This window comes from Vitis riparia, chromosome 15, assembly GCF_004353265.1.
Source record: "Vitis riparia cultivar Riparia Gloire de Montpellier isolate 1030 chromosome 15, EGFV_Vit.rip_1.0, whole genome shotgun sequence".
In the NCBI taxonomy this organism is placed as follows: domain Eukaryota; kingdom Viridiplantae; phylum Streptophyta; class Magnoliopsida; order Vitales; family Vitaceae; genus Vitis; species Vitis riparia.
Window position 1 is genome coordinate 16,638,683 of NC_048445.1, and position 23,503 is coordinate 16,662,185.

General features: G+C 35.2%; 1 protein-coding gene across 2 annotated transcripts; it reads left to right on the forward strand.

Moving 5' to 3' along the window:
• Window positions 1-266: 266 nt before the first annotated feature.
• Window positions 267-21,705, forward strand: LOC117931741 (MADS-box protein JOINTLESS-like). Of its 2 annotated transcripts, none has more exons than XM_034852787.1 (4): window positions 267-334; window positions 807-1,009; window positions 19,262-19,340; window positions 21,629-21,705. In XM_034852787.1, the coding sequence occupies exons 2-4, from the start codon at window positions 828-830 to the stop codon at window positions 21,677-21,679; spliced, it is 312 nt and encodes a 103-aa protein (XP_034708678.1). In that variant the 5' UTR covers window positions 267-334; window positions 807-827; the 3' UTR covers window positions 21,680-21,705. The 2 variants fall into 2 exon arrangements, with proteins under 2 accessions (XP_034708678.1, XP_034708679.1); XM_034852788.1 differs by lacking the exon at window positions 21,629-21,705 and adding an exon at window positions 21,159-21,204.
• The last annotated feature ends 1,798 nt before the right edge of the window (window positions 21,706-23,503 follow it).

A 23,503-nucleotide genomic window follows, 5' to 3' on the forward strand; every position in this document is an offset into this window, starting at 1 on the left:
ATTTAGATATTACCAAAAGGGTTGGATGCTTGAAACTATTTTATGTTGGTGGATAATTTCTGTTTGATTTAAAAAAGGAAAGAAAAGGGTATGGGCATATAAGAGCAAATACTAGATTTAATGCTGTTGTCAAATATTACTTCACAACAAGGACAATACATATGAGAGAAAGTAAAAGGAGGAGACACTGTGTTTGGCCATAGAAAGGAATCTTCTCTTCTCCAACAGTGGTCACTGCTCTTTCTCAATCTTTCTTTTTCTCTCTTCCAAACAATTGGTGTCTGGGAGTGTGGGGTTTGTGACCTGTCCACACAACTGGAAGCAACATAGAAAGGTAAAAATGGAATGGAAATCTGTGAAAATTGCAGTGCTGATCAACCCAATGTCTTTGGAATATTGCTAGGATTTTTCTTTTTCCTTCAGCTACTGCCTGGCTCCTTCAACCTTGGTTTCTCATCCAAGTCATATCTTTGGCTTTCTTTTTCTCTCTTTAGGCTTGGTTTTAGATTCTTTGCTTAATTTGGAAATGTGCTTCTCTATTTTCATGTATGGTCGTTTGTTTATTTTTTCTCTTATCTCACACCCACATTTTTTTTTCTCTCTTTCGAAACCCCCATTTCTCTTTCTCTCACTCTATTGAATTCTCTTTGAAGTACCAGTTTGATCTGTGAAGCGTCTGATTTTTTTTCCTTATTTGTTCTCTCTCCCTCTCTCACTCTCTCTCTCTCTCTCTCTCTCTCTCTACATATAAGGAGTAAAATGGTCCTTTGGTCTGATACGGATTTGTGTTGATTTTTTCTGTGAAGGGTTTGGTTGAAAATTTTCGAATGGCGCGGCAGAAGATTGAGATCAAGAAGATCGACAACACAGCAGCAAGGCAAGTGACCTTCTCAAAGAGGAGAAGAGGGCTTTTTAAGAAAGCACAGGAGCTCTCAATACTGTGTGATGCCGAGATAGCGCTTATTGTCTTCTCAGCAGCAGGAAAGCTCTTTGAGTATTCAAGCTCAAGGTTAGTTTTATCATCTCTCCCATTCCTTCTTTTTATACATAGATATATGAATCTCAGTGCATTTTGCAGGCAATCCTAGTACCCTTTCTTTATTTGTTCGCAATTTTTAAAATATTTTTTTATCAAGCTCAAACCCTAGTTGTCCTATGCACTTGGAAAAGCATCATCAAATCTAATAAACAAATGGATACCCTCCCAAATGCACAGTAATGTCTGAATTGTTTTGTCAGAGTGGAGAGTATTCTACTATTTTACACTGTGTAATGTTACGTATAAAAAATTAAGTTCAACATCATTCTCTATGATGTAGCTGCTTGTTAATGGTGATTGTGCTATCCTGATTGTCTTCTGCTTACCCTCATGTTTTATATATCATTTTCTCAGCTGGTTTCCCAAGATCACCTGACAGAAAAGAGAAGAAAATTTAACCTCAGAAGCATTTTTTTCCCACTCCATTGGAGCAATCAAAGCTTTACAACCAAGAAATAATAATGTATAATTTTCTTTCCTAGACATACACATTGGAAAATAACTATACATGGTACGTTTTCTGTGAAATAGTATTTAGCTTAGGGCAGTGTTTGATCCAATGTTCTTGGGTTCATTTGAAGGCTCAAACTTTTTCAGATCTTTCAGTTTTCCTCACAGTGGTTCTATTTCTTGCCAACTGTAAGCATGTGATAATATATGATTTGTGAGTCACATGCATGTACTGTAGTACTATTAGATATGATACTCTAGTGAAGTATGAGCTATGAATTAATATTCCTTAATAATTAATCATAATCAATAATTAAGGTTTCTTCCTGCTTTTAATTAAATTAGGCATATATCTAATTATCCTAGACTGAAGATATGGTTTTTTTTCTAACTATCATCTTTGTGTTTTGTGTATTGTCCTTCATTTTGACAAGGTGCTGGTTTTCTTCCTACTGACAATCATTAAGATGATTTTGTAAGGAATAAGAGGGATTAGGGAGACAGATGGAGCTTGAAAGAGCATCCTTTGTTGGGTAGATGTCACAGAATAATTAGTTGGCTAAGCTTGGGTTTGAATTGGTCCCATGATTAGCTTGGGTTTGACTTGACTTTAAGAAACCTATTATTTTTGTATGAACCTAATCCGAGTTTGAGCACTATGAGAGGTAAAAGCTTGGGAAATCAATGCCATATTAGATACTGTAGGGCTTTGAAAAAGGAGTTTTACATCCAAGGTGATCTACCACATGGAGAAGAGATATATACATTTATGAACATTTATGAACATTTACATACAGTTCTCTCAGCTTTTGATCTATGAACTTTTGTTTTTGTAAAGGTAGTCTCCTTACAAAAGAGAAAGTACTACAAATGCTCAACAGTGAGATTACAACATATCATAAGGGATTCATTGCATTAAATCTCATTACTTCATTGTACTACCTTGGATAGCTTTGAAACTAGGATGTATGAAAAATACGGAAAATAGCTTCAAAATTTGGCCACACATGCATGGAAAAATCAGTCCAAAACAAAATCAGACAATAAGTACTGCATTTGTCCAATTACATGCATGTTTGTTGTGTGTATATATAGACTGGAGTGTGCTAAAAGCCTAGGTGCCATTTGCGAAGTTTACTTTCTTGTCTTTTCTCATTTGGTTGATTTAGCAGAGAAGATTGGTGAAGGTAACAGGAAGTTCGAAGCTTTCTTGAACTCTTGTTGTTTAGTTGATGAGTGAAGAGATTCAGAAAAGAAGTTCAACTCAAATTTGAAGGGAAAATTTTCCCTAGACAATTTAAGCACCATAGTTAATTAGCCTAAGGTATATATGCAGAAATGCCTGCTTACACAAACAAAGAAAAAAAAAAAAAGGAATAATCTCCTCTTTCTTTGTTTCTGTTCCTCTTTCATTTTCCTTTTCTTTCCCTTATTTAGTTATGAACCAAAATTTTCAAACAATTATTAATATTTTCATTTAGATTATAAGAAATTTATACAAAAGGACAACATAGAGTACTACCATTCTGTAAACTGTCTTGAGAAACTATATAGACCATCAAAATCATGTGTGTACAGCCCTCTACAACTGATGATTAATGAGCTTGCTAACAGTCTCTAATAAATAATCATAAAGTTCTTGAGAAAATAACTTGGTAATAGTTTTATGATTTTAATCATTAAGCTTCTACCGATCACTTTGTATTGAAGCATACAGCTATTGCAGGAAACCTCAAAGCCAGAAAATCATGCCAAGCTTGGCTGATTCTGTTACCTGATCAGTCACAAAGTCATTCTCAAAATCCATAAAATCATGCCAAACTTGGCTGCTTCTGTTATCTGATCAGTCATTAAGTCATTACAGCCTCTGACTTCCATTTCAGTATTTATCCCAAAGGGCTTCATCACTTGTATGTCATTGTAGCCAAAACTATGCATACCCTACCTTCATTTTCTGTTCTTGTAGTTTACTCATCTTAATTTCTTCTCCTAAACCAATGCTTTGGATTATAACCCCAAAATTTCTTCATTCTCCCTTGCCTTGAAAAATATTTTTCAGTCACATCTCCATCAAACTTGAATAGCATATCCACATAGTTTAGAGTGACGGCATCAAGAAAATCTTTTGAGAACATATCTAACGTACAGCCTCCTTTTCACCATTGCCAACTACATTGCCAACATATTTCATAGAATCAATAAATGACTTGATAAAAATTAGTTTGTGAAGAGTTGCATGAACTTGATCTAGAGTACTTGGGAGCTCAAATACCTTCAGCATCCCTATGGCAAAAGAGGTAATCAATTAATCATCCTTTCAGCTGTTATACCAACAATCCGTAGCCTCGAAACCCTGTCTTTGTAATAAATTAGAAAATCTGATGAAAGGGGAGATGCTGGCCTTCAACTTTGCTGTTATTCGGTAACAATCATTCATGCTTGCTCTTCCAAATGTTGTTTTTGTTGGCAGCTCAAACCTACTAGATATATTCCAAAACATACATGTGATAACAGCTGTTTTGCTGAAAGATCTTCTACATGATTTTTTGTTAAGTATTGCCAATCCAAAACTCCTACACTAAGGCAACCGCTCTTTGTCTTTTCTGACTTATTACACTTTTTAGAGCATTAAGAAGTAATTAGCATGCTGCGTGTCTTTGTTCTTATTACAAACTTCTTTGCTTACCCAGAAAACTTTGATCTGCTTGCTGTTAACAACAAAAGAAGGGGTTCCTTTTCTGCATCTATTAAAATTTCAGTTGCCTTTTGAAACTCTTAAAATGCCATATAGATGCAAAAAGGGACACTACTACTGTCACATGTGAATCAGTTGATGGAGTAGCCACTTGTCACAATTATCCAAGATTTCATAGAGAAGTTATTTGAAAAAATGTCATAAAATTAGGCATGGCACCACAATTGTTGTCTTTAACCACTCGTATTCAAAAATTACATTGTAGATATTCACACTTAACAAGGCAGAAACTTGTAACAGCAAAAATATAGAAACTCCTATTAATAAAATATAGAAATCTTTTAGTGCTCAACTACTTAAATATAGAAACTAAATCAACTACTCGAAATAAAATGTTTTCTTTGACTTTTAGAAAGTAAATCTAATTATAATATTTAGAAGCTTTCTAAATCAAGTTTAACTTTCCAACATGCTCCCTTAAACTTGATTTATAATTCTAAGTAACATCCTTAGTCTTCTAAAATTTTTAAACTTGAGAAGCTTTGTAACATATCCATAATTTGATCTTAAAACTTTGAAAATTTTAATTGCACTTCATCTTTCACTAAAATAATATCTTTTATTGATGAGCTTGCTTCAATCATGGAAATTAGGATTTTTTTGTACATTGCAATAAATGATTTCTTGTTCACCTAATCAATGCCTTGTTATTGCTCATGTCTCTTAGCCACCAATTTTTCTTTGTATCTATCTACTTCTCTCTTTACATTCTTCTATGTCTCTTATATTCATCTTATTCTAATTGCCTTTTTCCCTTTTGGAAGAGGTATTATTTCTCATTGGCATTCGTCTTTATTGTTTTTATTTTCTCGTCCATAGCCTCTTGTCATCTTTTATTTTGAATTATTTTTTCAAAACATATTGGTTCCCTTTTGGAAGAGGATTAGATTGTTTTGATTTTTTGTTACCTCAAATCTCTTGTAAACTTCCAAAATGTGTTGTCCTTTCGTTTAAGTTTTTCAATGAAGATGATGTTGTTAGAACTTCAATGATGGAGGTGTTGATGAAGGAGGAGTAACAATCTCTTGCAAGCTTTCTCTAGTTTATTCTTCTTCTTCATAGAGGGGAGGAATATCGTAGTTATCTTCTTGAGCACCCTAATTTTATGTTTCACTTTCATTAAACGTGATATCTCAACTAATAATAATATTTCCATTGTTTGGATTGTATAACATGTAGTCTTTGGAGCTTTAGTCATAATCAATGAAAATATTTTTTTGCTCTTGTCATTTGATGTAAGTTGCTTTTGAGCTAGAACATGAGCATATGCAATACCTTCAAACACTCTCAAATGTGAAATACTCAACTTTCTTTCATTTCAAGCTTGTTATGATGTTTTATTCCTTACACTTCAATTAGAAAAATGATTTAATAAATAAACCACTTTAGCATAAAATTCTTTAGTCATCTTCTTATTTTTCTTTCAACTACATCACTTTGTTGTGGAGATTATGGAACTGTTAAAGGTTGACAAATCTCATGATTTTCACAATATTTTTCAAATTCTTTTAATGTCAATTTAACTCCTTTATCACATCTCAATGTCTTTATATTATAGTCACTTTCCTTTTCTACAAGTGTTTTAAATTCCTTAAAAGCATTAAATACTTAAGATTTTTCCTTGAAAAAATGTACTCATGTTTTTCTTCTAAAATCATTCATAAAAAGTAAAAAAATGTTTTTGATGAATTGGGTCCATACATCTAATGAATGAGCTTTGAGGTCCTTTACTCTTGTCATTGCTTCCCTTGAAAAACCTTTTTTAGGGACGTTTTCCAAGTAAGCATCCTTCACCTAATTGATTTAGGGGATATATTGAGGTCAATCCTTTCACTATATTTTCCTTGTTCAACAATTTTAAACCTCCAAAATTAGATTTTCAAATCTTAAGTATCAAATTCTAGAAGAATCATTGACATAGGATTTTAGATATTTTACATCATTTTGAATGTTTAATAAAAATATTTTATTTTATTTAATCATAGACACATTAATAATTAAATTGGCATGTTGATTTCTTATCGAGAGACTTTGATTTTTCACATGAATATTATATTCATTTTTTTAAGAGTTGACCTAAACTTAATGTATTATTTTTCACGTTGGGCACATGGTAAACATTTGAGATAAATTGATGTTTTTTATGCTTCAAATGAATTAAGATTTTATCTTTACCCTTTACCAAAATTTTGGATGCATCTCCAAAATAAACATGACAACTTTTTGATTCATTAAGTTCCACAAACATATTTTTGAATCCACACTTATGATTGTTTGCTTTGATGTCAAGATATCATGTGTTTTTCTCCTCATTTTCTCTTTTATATGCCAGTTTTTCTCCTCATTTTCTCTTTTATATGCCAATAATACAATAGCTTCTCATTGATTTTTCTTTTCAATATAGTTGATTTGCCTTTCCTTATTGTTAATGGCACTTCTATATTGATAAGCATAATGACCTTATTTTTTATTGTTATAACATTGAATTTTGGATTTATCATACTATTGCCTTTCATTTTATCTTGAGTTGCATCATTTTCCATTCCCTCTCGAGGAATATGAGTTTTGGTTTGTTCCTTCATGTTTGATGAATTGAAACCATCTCTTCCTCTATTGCCTTGATCATGTCCACACCACATCCACAATTATTTTGATTTATTTTATTAAGATTTTCTTCATGCTTTTATTGGCTTCTATTATTAAGAGTTGATATAAACTTAATATATTATTTTTCTTGTTAGGCATATGGTAAATGTTTGAGATAAATTGATATCTTTTATTTTCAAATGAATTAAAATTTTATCTTTACCTTTTATTGAAATTTTGGATGCATCTCCAAAAGTAACATGGTCACTTTCTGATTCATTAAATTCTACAAATCTATTTTTGAATCCACACGTATGATTGTTCGCTTTAATGTCAAGATACCATGTGTTTTTCTTCTCATTTTCTCTTTAATATGCAAACAATACAGTAGGTTCTTCTTGATTTTTCTTTTCAACATGGTTGGCTTGCCATTCCTTATTGTTAGTGGCACTTTTATATTTATAAGTATTATGAACATATATATATATATATATATATATATATATATATATATATATATATATATATATTTACAATTATAATATTAAATTTAGGACTTATCATACCTTCTTGTTTCATTTGTCTTGAGTTGAGCCATCTTTCACTCCCTTTTAAGCGATATGAGTTTTGGTTTGTTCCTTTATTGTTTGATGAATTGAAACAATCTCTTCCTCAATTGCCTTGACCACATCCACAACTACGTCCATGATTATTTTGACTTCCTTTATTAAAATTTACTTCATTCTCTTTTATTATAAGTTTTGTTTGGAGAACCTGTTCTAATTTTTCTTTGTTCTTCTTGTTCAATCTCTCTTCATAGGCTTGTAATGATATTATAAGTTGATCAATGGTCATAGAATCTAAATCTTTAGATTCTTCAATGGCCATAATAATATATATAATCAAACTTCAAATCTAAAGATTAAGTATTTTTTCAATCACACGTCGTTTAAACTTTCACTTTAATTTTCCTTTTAATAAATTTACAGTAGTCAATATTTTAGAAAAAATAATTGGAGATTAATTACGATACTTTCATGTACAAACCTTTAAGTTCTCCTTTAATGGTTTGAGCACAAACTTTTCACACCTTATCAACTATATTTTGTAATATCTCTCTTGCTTCTTTGGAGATGCTTGTTCTTAAATCTTCTTAGAAGTAACTTTATCCATTGCTTCATAGATGATGGTGAGAGCTTTCTTGCCTCTCTTTCTTATATTTTTCAAAAAATCCATTTGATTTAGGGATAGAGTTGTTTCATTTGATGACTCTTTGTAACTTTTCTCCACAGCCTCCCATACATCTTGTAAACCAAACAAAACTTTCATCTTAATACTCTAATTATCTTAATTGTTTTTTATGAGTTGGGGACTTGAAACGGATATATTCCACTTGCTATTTTTTTTGTATGACTGATTCTAGTCTTTTGAAGTAATAGTGTTGAAAGAGAAAAACAAACAATTGCATAAAGGAAGATAAAAAATCAAGGAGAATTACAAATTTACCACCTTCTACCACTTTTGTTTAAATGTTACATAATCTTTTGTTGATATATTCTCAAGTTTAACAAAATAAAAGCTCCTAATAATAAAAATATAAAAATTTCTAAATAAAAATAAAAACCTTTTAAGATTCAACTACTTAAATATAAAAAACCAAATCAATCACTAAAATTAAAACGTTCTTTTTAACTTTCGGAATCTCAATCTAATTTTAGCTTTTAGAAACTTCTTAAATCAAATTTAACTTTCTTGCACTACTTTGGCATGTGAATTAGTTGATGCAGTAGCCACTTGTGACAATTATCTAAGATTTCATAGAGAAGTTATTTGAAAAAATGTCACAAGAATTAGGCATGGCACCACAATTGTTTGTCTAAACATTCTTATACAGAATGAGTATTCAATCCATGAGGAAAGGTGATAATTAAGAAGCCTTTTCTGGTCTATTAATTTTCTACTAAAAGTGCTAATCTTATTCATTGTGGAACCTGGGGGCCACCCCTTATGATATGTATTGTTTTTAATATTGTATCATTTTATTGAACAATATTACTCATACATCACTTGGTTTCATCCACTGGAAGACACAATTCAGATGCTTCCACATGCTTTTGTTGTTTAAACACAAGGGCTGAAAGCATCTTTTGCAAATCCTCTTCAAGATGATGGTGCTGTGAACTATTGCTCTTTCATTGCATGTGAAATTCCTTATCCCATATTGCATTTGTCCTATGGATACTGCCCATGCTGTGCTTTAAGGTGTCTGCTAATTTCCATGTCTTCGTGTTATGGCTCCTACTGCTTTTATTCTTTAAACTGACGAGTCTCATGAGATGTTATAGTTTGGTTCCATGTTCACATTTTCAATTTGGATTAAATTAATTCTAAATAAAATTTTGTCTTCTCCTAATCATAATTTCCAATTTATCTTATTTTATTTATTATTATTTTTAATTGCTTATTGAAGGAGAGAAATTATGCTTTGCTTAATTCTTATTTAACTTACCCAAAAAATTTAATTAATTAAATTGAATATTCACATAATTGATTTGTGCAAATAGTGGGTATAATGCTACTTTAGTGAGACCAAGTACATAAATGAGTTCATATATAGTGGATTTATTTCATTACAAAGAGGCTAGTATGTTAATATTATGAGTTCTATTAATTAAAGCATCTAAAAAAAAAGGTGTTCAATCTTATATAATGGCACCAAAGATAATGTGGTGTAGAAGAATATGATTAAATTTGGATGGCATTACATGTAATTTATAATTGGGATAAAAATATTCGCAGTTGTTCTAACTATGTATATAATAGAAACAAAAATATTTTCTATTTAACATTCCTTAAAATTACCTCGGTCAGATTGTAGAAATACCCTATCTTCTATTTAACACTCATGCATGATCATTCTGAACAATGATTAGTAATCTGCTATCACTCTTGTTGTCGATCCTTCACCTTGTACCTACAAGTTATCCATCTTGTTAGCCCCCTCACCAGTAGAGCACAAGACAAAGGTTGTAAGCCAAAGGCTATTTTTTTATCAAACACACTATATACTCCTTCTGCATTTCTGTTCATTTGTATGATTAACCCACAGCTTGTATTTCCTGGATGATGTCTTCCATGCATGATTTGAATTTCAAGACCTTCCTTTGTATTAAAATAACATTGATGTTTGCCCTAGCTCATCCTTGGATGAAAATATTTTGTCTGGATGCAGATGAATATATATCCCTCCAGGCCTCAATTCTACAGAAACCTTCAATTTAGTTGTGAACCCTTCTATAGTTCTTGATGGGCACTTCCACAAACACCACTTACTTCACTGTGAATCAAACGTTGAGCCCTTCCAGTTTTCATCAAGCATCTCAACTCTTTACAGAAATTTGCAATGACTGATCTTGGAGACAACCTTTTTCCCTTGGGGATTGGAGGTCTAGCTCTTTTGGTGATCCTATTTCACCCCAAACCAAGTACACCAACTAAGTCAGATGAACTTGCCAACATAAAATGCCCCCCAGACAAATGTTATTTCACAAAACATCAAGCTTGCTTATGTTGACCACTTTTTAAGACTTGTCCTTACTGCTACCATTTGTTAGAGTATCAGACTGACACTTGCAAAGATTGCATGCAAACTAACTACTTGTACATATGCTTTGACATTGCTAAGGAAGTCATAGTTAGTTCCATAACAAGTGTACATTACGACCTGTAGCTGTTAGAGACTTATCTTTTGTCCCAACAGATTAGATGAATGTCAAAGTGATCATACGTGTATCTTCCAATATTATTTTCTTAATTTGTACTTGCTTTTGATATTCTTGTTCGAATTTTCTATAGGAAATTGTAATAGCCCATCTAAATATGATGTTTGTTTTTTATTGTAAATGTTGTATGTTATTGAGGATGTGAAAATTGTTTATAACATCATAGCAAGGTTTATTGATTTTTTTTGAAGTTTTGAACGGAGAATTGAGTTTTTTGGTTGTATGCCTAAAATTTGTTTATTACATCAAGAAAGGTTAAGGTTGTCAGCACTTTCTTCTTTTAACGGGCCTCTTAATGGAGAATTGAATTGTTTCCTACATAAGTGCTTGCCGAGACATGACTTGTGTCACTACTAGTCTTTTGTATGTATAATGAACCTTAGTAACCTTAGTAACCTTAGGTTAATCAGAAGAATATGTACTGCAAAAAGATCACATTACTTCAGTCAGTGTAGTTGGCTGTACTGGTAGCACAAGTCCACCATCATTTTTGATCTTTTAACTTATAGATGGAATCATCTCCAAAACTTAGCCTGCAACAATATAAAGAGTCTTTTAATAGAACATATAGACAAGGGCTGGATGGGACCTTTGAGGAACAATTTTTTCATGCATTATTCATAAGTAAACTACAATTAAGAGAAGAGCTGCAATGAGATAGCACTAAAACACATGCTGGGAAGCTTCAAGGGGTTTTTTTAGCTATATTATGACCTCTAAACTCAAAGCCTTGGAGATGGAACAAAGAGGTTTTTGGTAGTTTCGTAGTTATGAAGGAATTGATGTTTTTTGGATTGAAAGGAGAGGTAAGCTACGCACTTTGTTGGAGAGGATGAAGCTAGAAGGGTGGTAGTGGAAGAATAAGCTGGCTATGCTGGGAAAAAAAAAAAAAAAAACTTCTCATAGGCTAGTCTGGAGAGTTTGGTCGAAGGAGGAGAATAAAAAGACCAAATTTCCCCCAAATGGCTGATGTTCATAGAGGAAGCAATTACATGACTAGAACAAGAGTGAATGGTTTTTGGCTCATAGAGGATGTTGAAATTAAGGAGGTGTCTAATTCCTTTCAAAGTCTCTTATCTAATCTAGGGAATTAGGGACCTAGTATCAATGGGATGTCCTTCGATACTTTATGGATAGAGGATTCAAGGGGTTATAGCTGTCTTTTCATGATCAAAGGAGGATGCCTTCTTTCACTTTATCCTAGTTGTTTAGGGATAAATCTCCTATGCTGTAAGAGAGATTTCACAAAAGACTAGCTATGCATAAACAAAAATTCTTATCTGGCATGCTAATTTACTTATGTCATAGTTTGAAATTCCAAGAAAGGTAAGTTGAGACTTGGGAAAATTCAAAGAGATTTTCTTTGGAAAGGAGGAGCCCTTGAGAAAAAGTTTCACTTGATAAAATAGTCGATTGCTTGCATGAAAAGAAGGAAGATAGACTCGGTATCAAACATATTTGTCCTTAGCAAGACTCTTCCTAGTGAGTGGAGCTGGTAGTTTACTTCATGATGGGTATGAAAGGAATGGTGTCTATAAATCCCATTTCCTCTTTCAAGGGGTGTTTTTTTGTGAGTTCAGCAAGGAGAGCAGAACGGGTCCATGAGCAGGGAAGACTTTTAGTGAAAGGAAGGCCTGTTCTCCTAAGGAAATGGTCGCCTAGTGAAAATATGGTTGTTCACGGAAAATTCAGGAGGGGTTGGTTAGAATTGAAAGGTCTCCATTTTCACTTGTGGGATGAAGATCAACTGAAATTCATTTTGAAGAAGTGGGGGAGGGTAATGAAGGTGGCAAGGGAAACTTTGAAACTGTAGGACTTGACGAAGGTGAAGTTGTGGGTGGAGATGCTTCCAATTGTCGTGTTACCAGCGTTGCTTGAGGTGGAAAATGGGGCCTGGACCTATACAGTAGCAGTTTCAGTCACTGGAGAAGATGACGAAGACGACGTTGTCACGTCCTAGACAACCTGTAGCAGGAACAAGTGGGTGAAAGCATGAGGTTGCGTCTCTCAGTCGACAAAAATTGCAGAGGGGCTACGAGGTAGCATTAGGGACGATGAGTGCTACAGAAGGAGGCTTCTTCCCCAGGCACATTATCGGCACTCAAGTACAAGTTTGGCGGCCAAAAGAGAGAATGGAAGGGGAAGGAGCAGCCTAGGCTCAGCAGAAGAAACATTTATTGAGCCCATAGTGCCCGAGCTTTCTTTTAAAGCCAAACCTGTAAGGGCCCAAAGTGGGATGAGGATTCATGGGCTTCACACTGGACCAGATGCTCCTCAAGCCCACCAGCCTATAGTGGCATCGTCTCCATCTCACCAGCGAGTTGGTTCCTCTGTAAAGGCGATCGTGCTGCTTTGTTTAGGTGATGAGAGGGCCGGCGTCGAGGCTATCTTTGGAGAGGAAGTTCGGGCCTTTGAGTTAAAGGCCCAGTCTCTTTCCAACCTTAGCCCACCTTCAGACACTACCATGGGCTGTAAGTTAAAAGGCCCGTTGGGGTTGGGCCAAAATTTAGGAGGAACAAAGCCCTTTGGTATGGAAGTTTGGTCTCGAAGGGAAGAAAATGCAGCGAGAAAGGGGAAAGCTCCGATGGTTCAGATGAGAGACTCTACGCAAGAGGAAGAGACGATAGTTTCAAAGAAGATGTGGTCCACCCTCTTCCTTCCAAGCGTTGATCGCCGACAGGGACATCAAAGTAGCAGCGAGCCTCTTCTCCTATGGGGTTCATCGTCATCTAGCGAAGTTCGCAATCTGGAAGTGGATTTCAGGACGGGATCTCAGATGGAACGAGGAATCAGAGAGAATCCTCTATTTCATTGTCTTTTGTCAAGGAACTGTAACTTTTCTAGGGAAGAGACCTTGGCGTTCCGCGAAGAAGATAAAGAAGGTTTAACAAGACGAGTGGGGTTTGATCTTCGTGGCTCTTCAGACATGGATTTACCTTTTATTCTACTAATAAGAGGTAAAGGGCTCATCTTTGAGGGGATTTGCGAAATTCCGGGAGCGAAAAACATGGAGGTATGTCAGCCCTTTCTTTCTCAGCCGCCCGAGTCTTTTTCTTTTCCTTCTTGTAGTCTGGAATCTCCTTTGCCGAGTCCCTCTGGTCCACATCTTCCTACTTCAGTCTCTCTTTCTCAATCTCCTACGGAAATCAAGTTATTTATAAATATTTTTTTGAAAAAGGCGTTGTTAGCTCTTTAAAATATGTTGACATCCCTATCCGTGATGAGGAGGAGAACCAGTGTACTTTATCAAACCAGTTTTCAGAGAGCTTTACCCCTAGGAAGTCTAAATTTAGCTCGCATAAGGAGGATTCCAATCTGTTGTCAGGTAGTCAGGGAGATACTGTGGTATCCCCATCAGGCAATCTCCTTATTGATGGCGCCCAACCCACCCCCAAGGAAAATGGATAAAGTGCGAGAGGTTTTATGCTCTCTGGACATTAAGGTGTATTCCAGGAGGAAGAACAGTGGCTCCATAGGTAATTGAGACCTAATGGATTTGGTTTGGAAGGTTAGGGTCTGTGTGTTTTTCCATGAAAATTATCAGCTGGAACGCCAGGGGTTTGGGTTCAAGGAATAAGCGAAGGGTGGTTAAAGATTTCCTTAGGTCAGAGAATCCGGATGTTGTGATGATTCAGGAAACAAAAAAGGAGAAGTGTGACAGAAGGTTTGTGGGTTGTGTATGGACGGTCAGAAATAAGGATTGGGTTGCTCTTCCGACGTGTGGGGCATCAGGTGGGATTTTGATCACTTAGGATTCAAAATATATGCGTAGTGAGGAGGTGGTAATAGGATCTTTCTCGGTCTCGGTCAAGTTCGCTTTGGACAATTGTGGACCTCTTTGGATTTCCGCTATTTATGGTCCAAACAGTCCCTCACTTAGGAAGGATTTTTGGGTGGAACTTTTTGACATATATGGTCTAACTTTTCTATTATGGCGTGTGGGCGGCAATTTTAATGTCATAAGAAGAAGTTCAGAAAAATTGGGGGGTTCTAGTCTAACTTTAAGCATGAGGGACTTTGATAGTTTTATTAGAGAATGTGAATTGTTTGATCCACCTCTTTGGAACACTTCATTCACTTGGTCAAATTTGCAAGAGTCTCCCGTATGTAAGAGATTGGACCGTTTTCTTTACTCAAATGAGTGGGGGCAGCTCTTTCCCCAAGGCCTTCAAGAAGCCTTAATTAGAAGGACTTCGGATCACTGGTCAATTGTTTTGGATACCAACTCGTTTATGTGGGGCCCAACACCTTTTAGGTTTGAGAATATGTGGTTGCAAATCCTAATTTCAAGGAGAACCTTAGAAATTAGTGGAGTGGTTTTCAAGGAAACGGATAGGAAGGCCACAAGTTCATGAGAAGACTACAATATGTTAAAGCCAAAATGAAGGAGTGGAATAAGTTTTCTTTTAGAGAGCTTAATGAAAAGAAAAAAAGTATCCTCAATGATTTAGCTAATTTTGATTCCATTGAGCAGGTAGGAGGTCTCACTTCTGAATTGTTAAGTCAAAGAGCCTCAAGAAAATGAGAGGTAGAGGAATTAATTTTGAGGGAGGAAATCCATTGGAGACAAAAAGCTAGGGTGAAATGGGTTAAGGAAGGGGATTGTAACTCTAAAGTGGCTAATGGCAGGCGAAATAGGAAATATATCAAGGAGTTGGAGAATGAGAAGGGCTTAGTGTTGAAGAATGCCGAGAGTATCACAGAGGAGATCTTACTTTACTTTGAAAAGCTCTATGCGAGCCCTACAGGAGAGTCTTGGAGTGTTGAAGGATTAGATTGGTCCCCTATTTCAGAAGAGAGCGCGTTAAGGTTGGATTCCCCTTTCATTGAAGAAGAGATTTCTAAGGCTATTTTTCAATTGGATAGGGACAAAGCTTCGGGGCCTGATGACTTTACTATTGCAGTATTCCAAGACTGTTGGGATGTGATTAAGGAGGATTTGGTGAGAGTGTTCACAGAATTTCATAGGAGCGGAATTATCAATCAAAGCACTAATGCCTCTTTCATTGTTCTATTACCTAAAAAAAGTTTGACAAAGAAAATATCAGATTTTAGACCCATTAGTTTGATCACTAGTCTTTACAAGATAATAGCCAAAGTGCTCTCAGGGCGTCTAAGAGGGGTTCTACATGAAACCATCCACTTTACTCAAGGCGTTTTTGTTTAAGGGAGACAAATTTTGGATGCGGTTCTCATATAAAATGAGATAGTGGACGAGACAAGACAATCAGGGAAGGAAGGTGTCGTCTTCAAAATAGACTTTGAAAAGGCCTACGATCACGTGAAGTGGGATTTTTTGGATCATGTGTTAGAGAAGAAGGGGTTCAATCCTAGATGGAGGAAATGGATGAGTGGATGTTTGTCCTCGGTATCTTATGCAGTCTTGGTGAATGGTAGCGCTAAAGGGAGGGTTAAGGCATCAAGAGGATTAAGACAAGGTGACCCTTTATCCCATTTTTTGTTTACTTTAGTCACAGATGTACTGAGTAGGATGCTTATGAGAGCTGAGGAAAGAAATATGTTGGAGGGTTTCAGGGTGGGTAGAAACAGAACTAGGGTGTCCTATTTGCAATTTGCTGATGAAACCATTTTCTTTTCAAACACTAGGGAGGAAGATCTGCAGACTCTTAAGAGTCTTTTGTTAGTGTTTCGACACATTTCTGGGCTCAAGGTCAACCTTGACAAGAGTAGTATTTATGGCATCAATCTTGATCAGGTTCATCTTTCAAGATTGGCTGAGATGCTTGATTGCAAGGCTTCCGGCTGGCCTATACTCTATCTGGGTCTTCCTTTGGGTGGGAACCCTAAGGCGTGTGGCTTTTGGGATCTAGTGATTGAGAGAATTTCAAGTAGATTAGATGGGTGGCAAAAGGCCTACTTATCCTTCGGGGGAAGGATAACTCTTATCCAATATTGCCTTACCCATATGCCCTGTTACTTCCTTTCCTTATTTAAGTTACCCGCTTTAGTGGCTACAAAAATCGAGAGGTTGCAAAGGGATTTTTTATGGTCAAGGATTGGGGAAGGCAAAAGAGATCATTTAGTGAGGTGGGATGTTGTGTGTAAATCGAAGGAAATAGGGGGTTTAGGTTTTGGGAATATTTCTTTGAGGAATCTCGCTCTTTTAGGGAAATGGTTGTGGAGGTACCCTAGAAAGGGTTCAGCTCTATGGCATCAGGTCATATTAAGCATTTATGATTCACACTCCAATGGTTGGGATGCTAACACTTTAGTCAGATGGTCACATCGCTGTCCTTGGAAGGCTATTGCACAAGTCTTTTAAGAGTTTTCCTTGTTTACTCGGTTTGTGGTAGGAAATGGGGAAAAAATTCGGTTCTGGGAAGATTTGTGGTGGGGGGACCAACCTTTGGGAACCTAATATCCAAGACTATTTAGAGTAGTTGTGGATAAAAACATTCTTATTTCTTCAATTCTCGGTCCTACTCGTCCTTTCTCTTGGAATTTAAATTTCCGCCGTAACCTATCAGATTCTGAGATAGAGGACTTAGAAGGCCTCATGCAGTCACTTGATGGATTGCATCTATCTCCTTCGGTCCCAAATGCCAGATTTTGGCCATTATCTTCTTTTGGGATTTTTTCAGTCAAATCCTTCTTTCTAGCATTATCTCAATTTTTTTGGATCTGCTCAAGTTTTCCTTTCTAAGTTCGTTTGGAATTCTCAAGTTCCTTTCAAAGTGAAGTCCTTTGTCTGGTTAGTGGCACACAAGAAGGTGAATACTAATGACATGCTACAAGTGAGAAGACCCGACAAAGCCCTTAGTCCTCATATTTGTATTCTGCAATGTTTTTAGAACCGGATCGGTGATCGAACCGGAAAAGTTACCGGTTCACAGTTCACTGGTCGGATCGGAGGTCGAACCGCGATCGAATCGGTGACGTAATAAATATATAATTTATATATTATTAAAATTGAAATAATATACTCTCAACATTCCCACATGAGAGAGAGGAGCACCCTGGCTTGGCAGAGGCAGAGGGCTACCTCTACAGCATACAATGAAGCAAAGAGATAGAGAGATGGGAGACCAGGTTGTCAATGGAAGAGGAAGGATATGACATTTCTCGCCAGTTACCACAATGGCACCACCGACACGAAGGCATTGTAGTCCATCCGTTGTGAGGTTAGCGATGAAATACTCTCAACCTTTCTTTCTTATACACCTCAAAGACAACCACGGGTTGGATTGAAAAACTTTTCAGAGCCTTCATAGGACCATCTTTTTCATCACATGTTTTCAATCATGGGTTCTGAAAAATTTTCCCTTTTGAAGAGAATCATTGATTTTTCAGATATTTCTCAATTTTTGTTGTTATCTCATGTTCTTTTGCTGTTATTTTGAAGGAAAAAATTAATTTTTTAGTAATGATTTGGCAACTCGGACGATTTGGCGAGTCCACTCAGATGGCATGACCGAGTTGACTTGGCCGAGTACCGAGTATCGAGTCTACCCAAGTTTAATTGATTTTTGACTAAATCTTTGTTTAAAATGGTATTAGGTATCAGACTCGGTGCAGAAATGCCAAGTCGTATTGGACTCGGACACTTTGAACTTTGCAAAGAACAAGATAGTTGTGGTGGTAGTTGTGCAATTAGGCGGTTTTACAGTTTATAGTTTCTGATTCTGATATTATATGATATGTTTGCATGCTTTCTAGAGATCTAAGTCTTCATGGTTTTGAAATTCATCATGGGTCAAACCATCTGACTAATGGAAGACCATTTTCAAAATCCTTGAGGTTGTGTGGATAGTGTTATGCTGCGTGATTCTTATTCTATAGAGGAAAATTTAATCGTTCCCATGAGGAATAGCCTTACTTTATGTGGTTTCAGTGACGTTTTCTTATTGGTAAACTAAGGAGCTTACTATCTCAAAGCCAAATTGATTGATTAATTGCAAAACATGAAAAAGGATATTTACCAAGCCTTGATAACTTGGACTATTAACCATCTTTCAAAGGGTGCCTAATATTTACCTTTTTTTTCCTTCTGTTTTTTCTTTCTCCGTGCTCTACTATGCAATGGTCATAAGCATGTAGCAAATATAAGGGTCTCATAAAAAATGTCGCCGAAATTAATAATCTCTTCATCCATTTCAACATCTAATTGAAAACAAAACTCTTGGCGCCACTAGAGAAAATCAAACTAGAGTATTCCCACCCAATAGGGGAAGCAGCCAAGCAATTTGATGATCATGGGATCTGGACACGATAACTGTATTTCCTCAACAGCCTTGTGATGAAAGAGATTATGCAACTCTCACTGCCCACCATATGTAGAAGTTGCATCAGAAGCCTTCTTTTGCTCTGGTCCATGATAAATATGGTACTGCATGCAAAGATTTGGCTCTGTAATATCAGGCTCTCTCACACCTGCATTTCTAGTTTTAGACAATGTCTGTTTTGTATTCTTTTTCTTATACTAAAATGGAAATAGAAGTATTGTATAGAAATTACAATTGAAAACAACATCAGCACATGGCGTTTTAAAACAAAAGAATAGATAGAGATAAGCAGACATACAAAATGGCTAGTGGTGGGTACTTCCTGATATTACTTGCAAGTTCATTTTCATATATGTTCTATTCATTTTATTTATCAAGTGAATGTGCCATGCTTTTTATTTTGAAGTGTGAGCCAGGTGATTGAAAGGCACAATCAGCATCCACAGACTCCAGAGAAACCAGAACCACCATCTCTGGAGCTGCAGGTAAGATGTGGCCTCTTCTATAGTCCTTGTGTACATTAAAGTGTTCTCGGTGTTTGGACAACATAAATAAATGAACCGAAACAGAGGAAACCTAACCTTTCTAGAAAAAAAAAAATTCTAAGATCATCGACAGTTTTCCCTTTAACATTTCACTATGGAAGGCTTTCAATAAAGTACTTTTTCCTAATGTTTATTTGTCTCATATGTATCCTTGTCAGGTAAATAGTACCTCACATAATCTCACCATATCTTTGATTTGTATCTTTACACTTGGTTATTTTTCATTCAAATGTTTTTGAGTTTTACTTCCTAAATATTAGGTCTTGGTGTGTTTGGATTAAATTCTAATAAAAGATTTCATTTTCCAATTTTCTTAACAAAATGATCCAATACATGCATGCACCCATGGAGGAAAATATCGGTAATCACGGATATATCGGTACTTCGATTTTACGGATATATCGGATATATCGGAGATATATCGGCAGATATTCTGGAAAAAAATATCGGTAGGCTTAAAATTATTAAAAACTCATAGAAATGCAAGGAAAACCTCATAATAATATAATTAGAAGTATAATGGACATTTTAAAGTTGTTTTATTGAAAATTTTGATATATATATATAATATAATTTGCGATATTAGATGTAGTTATATCATATCGATCTATAAGAAATGTTAATTTTGTAATTGTTCTCATTATAAAGTCACATAAAATATTTCATTTCATTAAATATCAATAATTTGTACACATTAAATTCATTAAATAAACATATTTCATATTCAAAATATACTAGTTCATGTTAATTAAATTAATTAAATAATTTAGCATGTTAATTAAATTAATTAAATAATTTAGCTAAGTTAACTAGTTTAATTTAATTCTAGATGTGAAAATAAATCACAAATAATCATCTAAAATAAACATATCAATTTATAATTAAATAATCAAATTAACCTAAGTTAATTCAATAAAAATATAAAAATTAATTACAATTGAATGTAAAAATAGCATTAAATCATCCATATTGCAAACATACTAATTAATTGAAAATACATGAATTAATTACAATTGCAAACAAAATTAATTACAATTTAAAACAAATATACCTTAAAATAATTAAATAATTAAGCAACCTTAATAAAAATTGGAGTAATGAGAGAGCAAATGAAGAATGAAAGCAAAAATGGATGAAATGGATGAAATTTGGGCTATTTATAGAATAAATTTGGGCCAAAATAGCCGTTGGAACATTAATTTACCGTTGAAAATCAATTTTGGCCGTTGGATAAAAAATTGGGAGCAATCTGGCCGTTGGATCGCCATATTACCATTGGAATCACATCTAGGCCGTCGGATCAACACGGGCGTGATCTGGGCCGTCAGATCAAGTTGCATGAAGGAGGGGAAATATCACAAAAAAATCAGCGATATATCTCCGATATATCACCGATATATCTCCGATATATCGCCGATATATCACCGATATTTTGTCACCAGAGGCGATTTTTTCAAAATATCTCCGATATATCTCCCAGAACCGATATATCGCCGATATATCGCCGATATTTTGGCGATATTTACGGAAATATCTCTCATCGATTTTTCTCCTCAAAATGCCGTGTCGCCGCCTCCCGATACAAGATATATCGGCGATATATCGCCGATATATCCCGATATTTTCCTCCATGCATGCACCTAACAGGGGGATTTGAAAAGTCCAATTGTCTGAAGTTTGGTTCATTGATATCTGAAGCAATTTTAGGCAGATGACTTCTAATTGTCCCTGCAATCATATTACAACATGGTACTGCAGATGCCTTTCTTGTGAGAAAGGAACAGTGACTGCAAATATAATGCACCCGAAATTGCAACTCCAGAAAAGCCCTTAAAATTTCTTCCTAATGGCGGGTAATGCCTTTCTTTAAACAGGGACACATCCATTCCAACCTTGACTGGAGTGGTACATGATCCTACTTTTGTAAGATCAATTACAAGTCATTTTCTTGGGGGTTACTTGGAAGAACTTTAAGTTCTGTACTGGACCAACTAAAGTGGGAACATGATCTTTAGCTTGCATAAGATCATTTGGAATTGGTTTTTCATGGGAGTTAATTGCATGCACCCTAATTTATATTCATAGTGTATATAAATCCTAAAGAATTTTCGATTGGAACTTTTTCTAGCTGGAGATGCAGGGGATATATTTGATACTATCATACTTACATTCACTTTCTCCATTACGTACCACATTGTAATTCTGAGACATAATCCCATCTGCAACAGGCAAATGAAAGGAGAAGAGCTCCAGGGATTAAAAATAGAAGAATTGACTGAACTAGAGGAATTACTTGAAGCTGTTCTGTGCAGCGTTGTGGAAGAAAAGGTCTGTTTTATCGAATTATGATTATGACATTTTCTGACATACTTTAACTTGTCGAACTTTCTTTTGGTTTCAGGCTGAAAGAATTCGAACAGAGATCAGTGACCTCCAGAGAAAGGTCAAGAACCTAGCTTCTAAATTTTCCTAAGCATTCCATATACAAATTTTTAGAGTAAAAGAGAAAACCAAAGAAAATGGAGACTAGCTAGTATCAGGTTTACCTTGAAAAGTTTGACTTTGTGATTGGTTCTTAAGCGATGATTTTCACCATTTATGATGCTTCCCGGCTCTTTTAACCTTTTGTTAAAAGTCTTAACCAATGCATTTGTTTATGGAAAAAAATTAATTACTATTGCAACTAAAGTAGTGCCAATACAAGTTGCAATAAGTGTATAAAAGATCAAGTTTGCTATTTGAAATAAATATTTCAAGGAAATTTGCAAAAAGAAGGTTTGAACCTAGAAACTACAACAAATTCAACAACGATGAGACCAATAAAACTCAGGAGGGACTTGGGACTTGTTGGATTACGCACACTCTGATTGTTTGACAATAGCTCTAGGAAGGCTCAAGACGTAATTAGATTACACAAACATTTTTTTTTTTTTGGGATGTCTTGCTTGTCTGTGTATGCAAGCTTTCCCAAGCCCAGGATTTGCCTCAAAGGGTTCCCAAGTGAAAGGGATGAGCACATGATGGCCTCCCCTTAATAATTTTAATTTGTTGACAATAATTGTTGAGAAGTACCTGATAAAATTTAGTTAGAGGCTTTGGTTAATGAACATCTTAGGAAACAAGGTAAAGTTTTGGCACTTTTTTTAGATTTTATGCAGTCAGGGTCAAGATGCATGCTTTATGCTTTCATTGTGCTTTCTATAGAGGAAGAGATATGGAAGGAATAAAAGGTATAAAATTCTTTTCTTTTCTTCTTTGTTTTCAGCCTATAAAGTGACCCACATATATACAAAAATTCCTAACAAAAAAATTAGGAACTTTCTTAACCTAATTAAACTAGATCTCTTTGATTAGGGTATTGCCTAATTTTCTTCTCATTTACAAAATTATGGTTTTCCTAATTTCATTCTTCCACACTTCCCCTCAAAGCTGGTGAATAGATGTTTTTCATTCCCAACTTGGATACACTTACTTGAAATGTTGTATTGCTTAAGCCTTTTGTGAGTATATTTGCAAGTTGGCGATTGATAGATATACAAGGAGTATAGATCAATCCACTATCTAGTTTCGCTTTAATAAAATATCAATCTATCTCTATGTGTTTTGTTTGACTGTGTTGCACTAAATTATGTACCATGTTGATTGACTAATTGTAGATTTGTTGTTGCAATAAAATCTCATTGGGTCATCCTATTTAATCTTCAAATCTTCCAAAGTGATCTTTAACCATAGTAGTTCACAAATTCCTTAAGCCATTGCATGAAATTCTGTTTTTGCACTGACCTTGCCACTAAACTCTATTTCTTACTCCATGTCACCAAATTCCCAACATAATTTGCATATGTGAATGTTTCAAGTACTAGTATCGATCTTCATTTAAATAGGATGCCCTTTCGTGGAGGCCCTCCCCTTAAGGTACTGTAGCATTGGATTAGCAGTTTGTAGAAGAACCTTTTTTGGATGTGTATGAATTGACTAATCACACTCATAGCCTATGCTATATCCAGTGTTGTGTGAGAGATAAATGAGTCTTCTTACTGGATGTTGATACACCTTTCTATCTACCTAACATGTTCCTCAGCCTCTCCAAGCTTATGATTAGG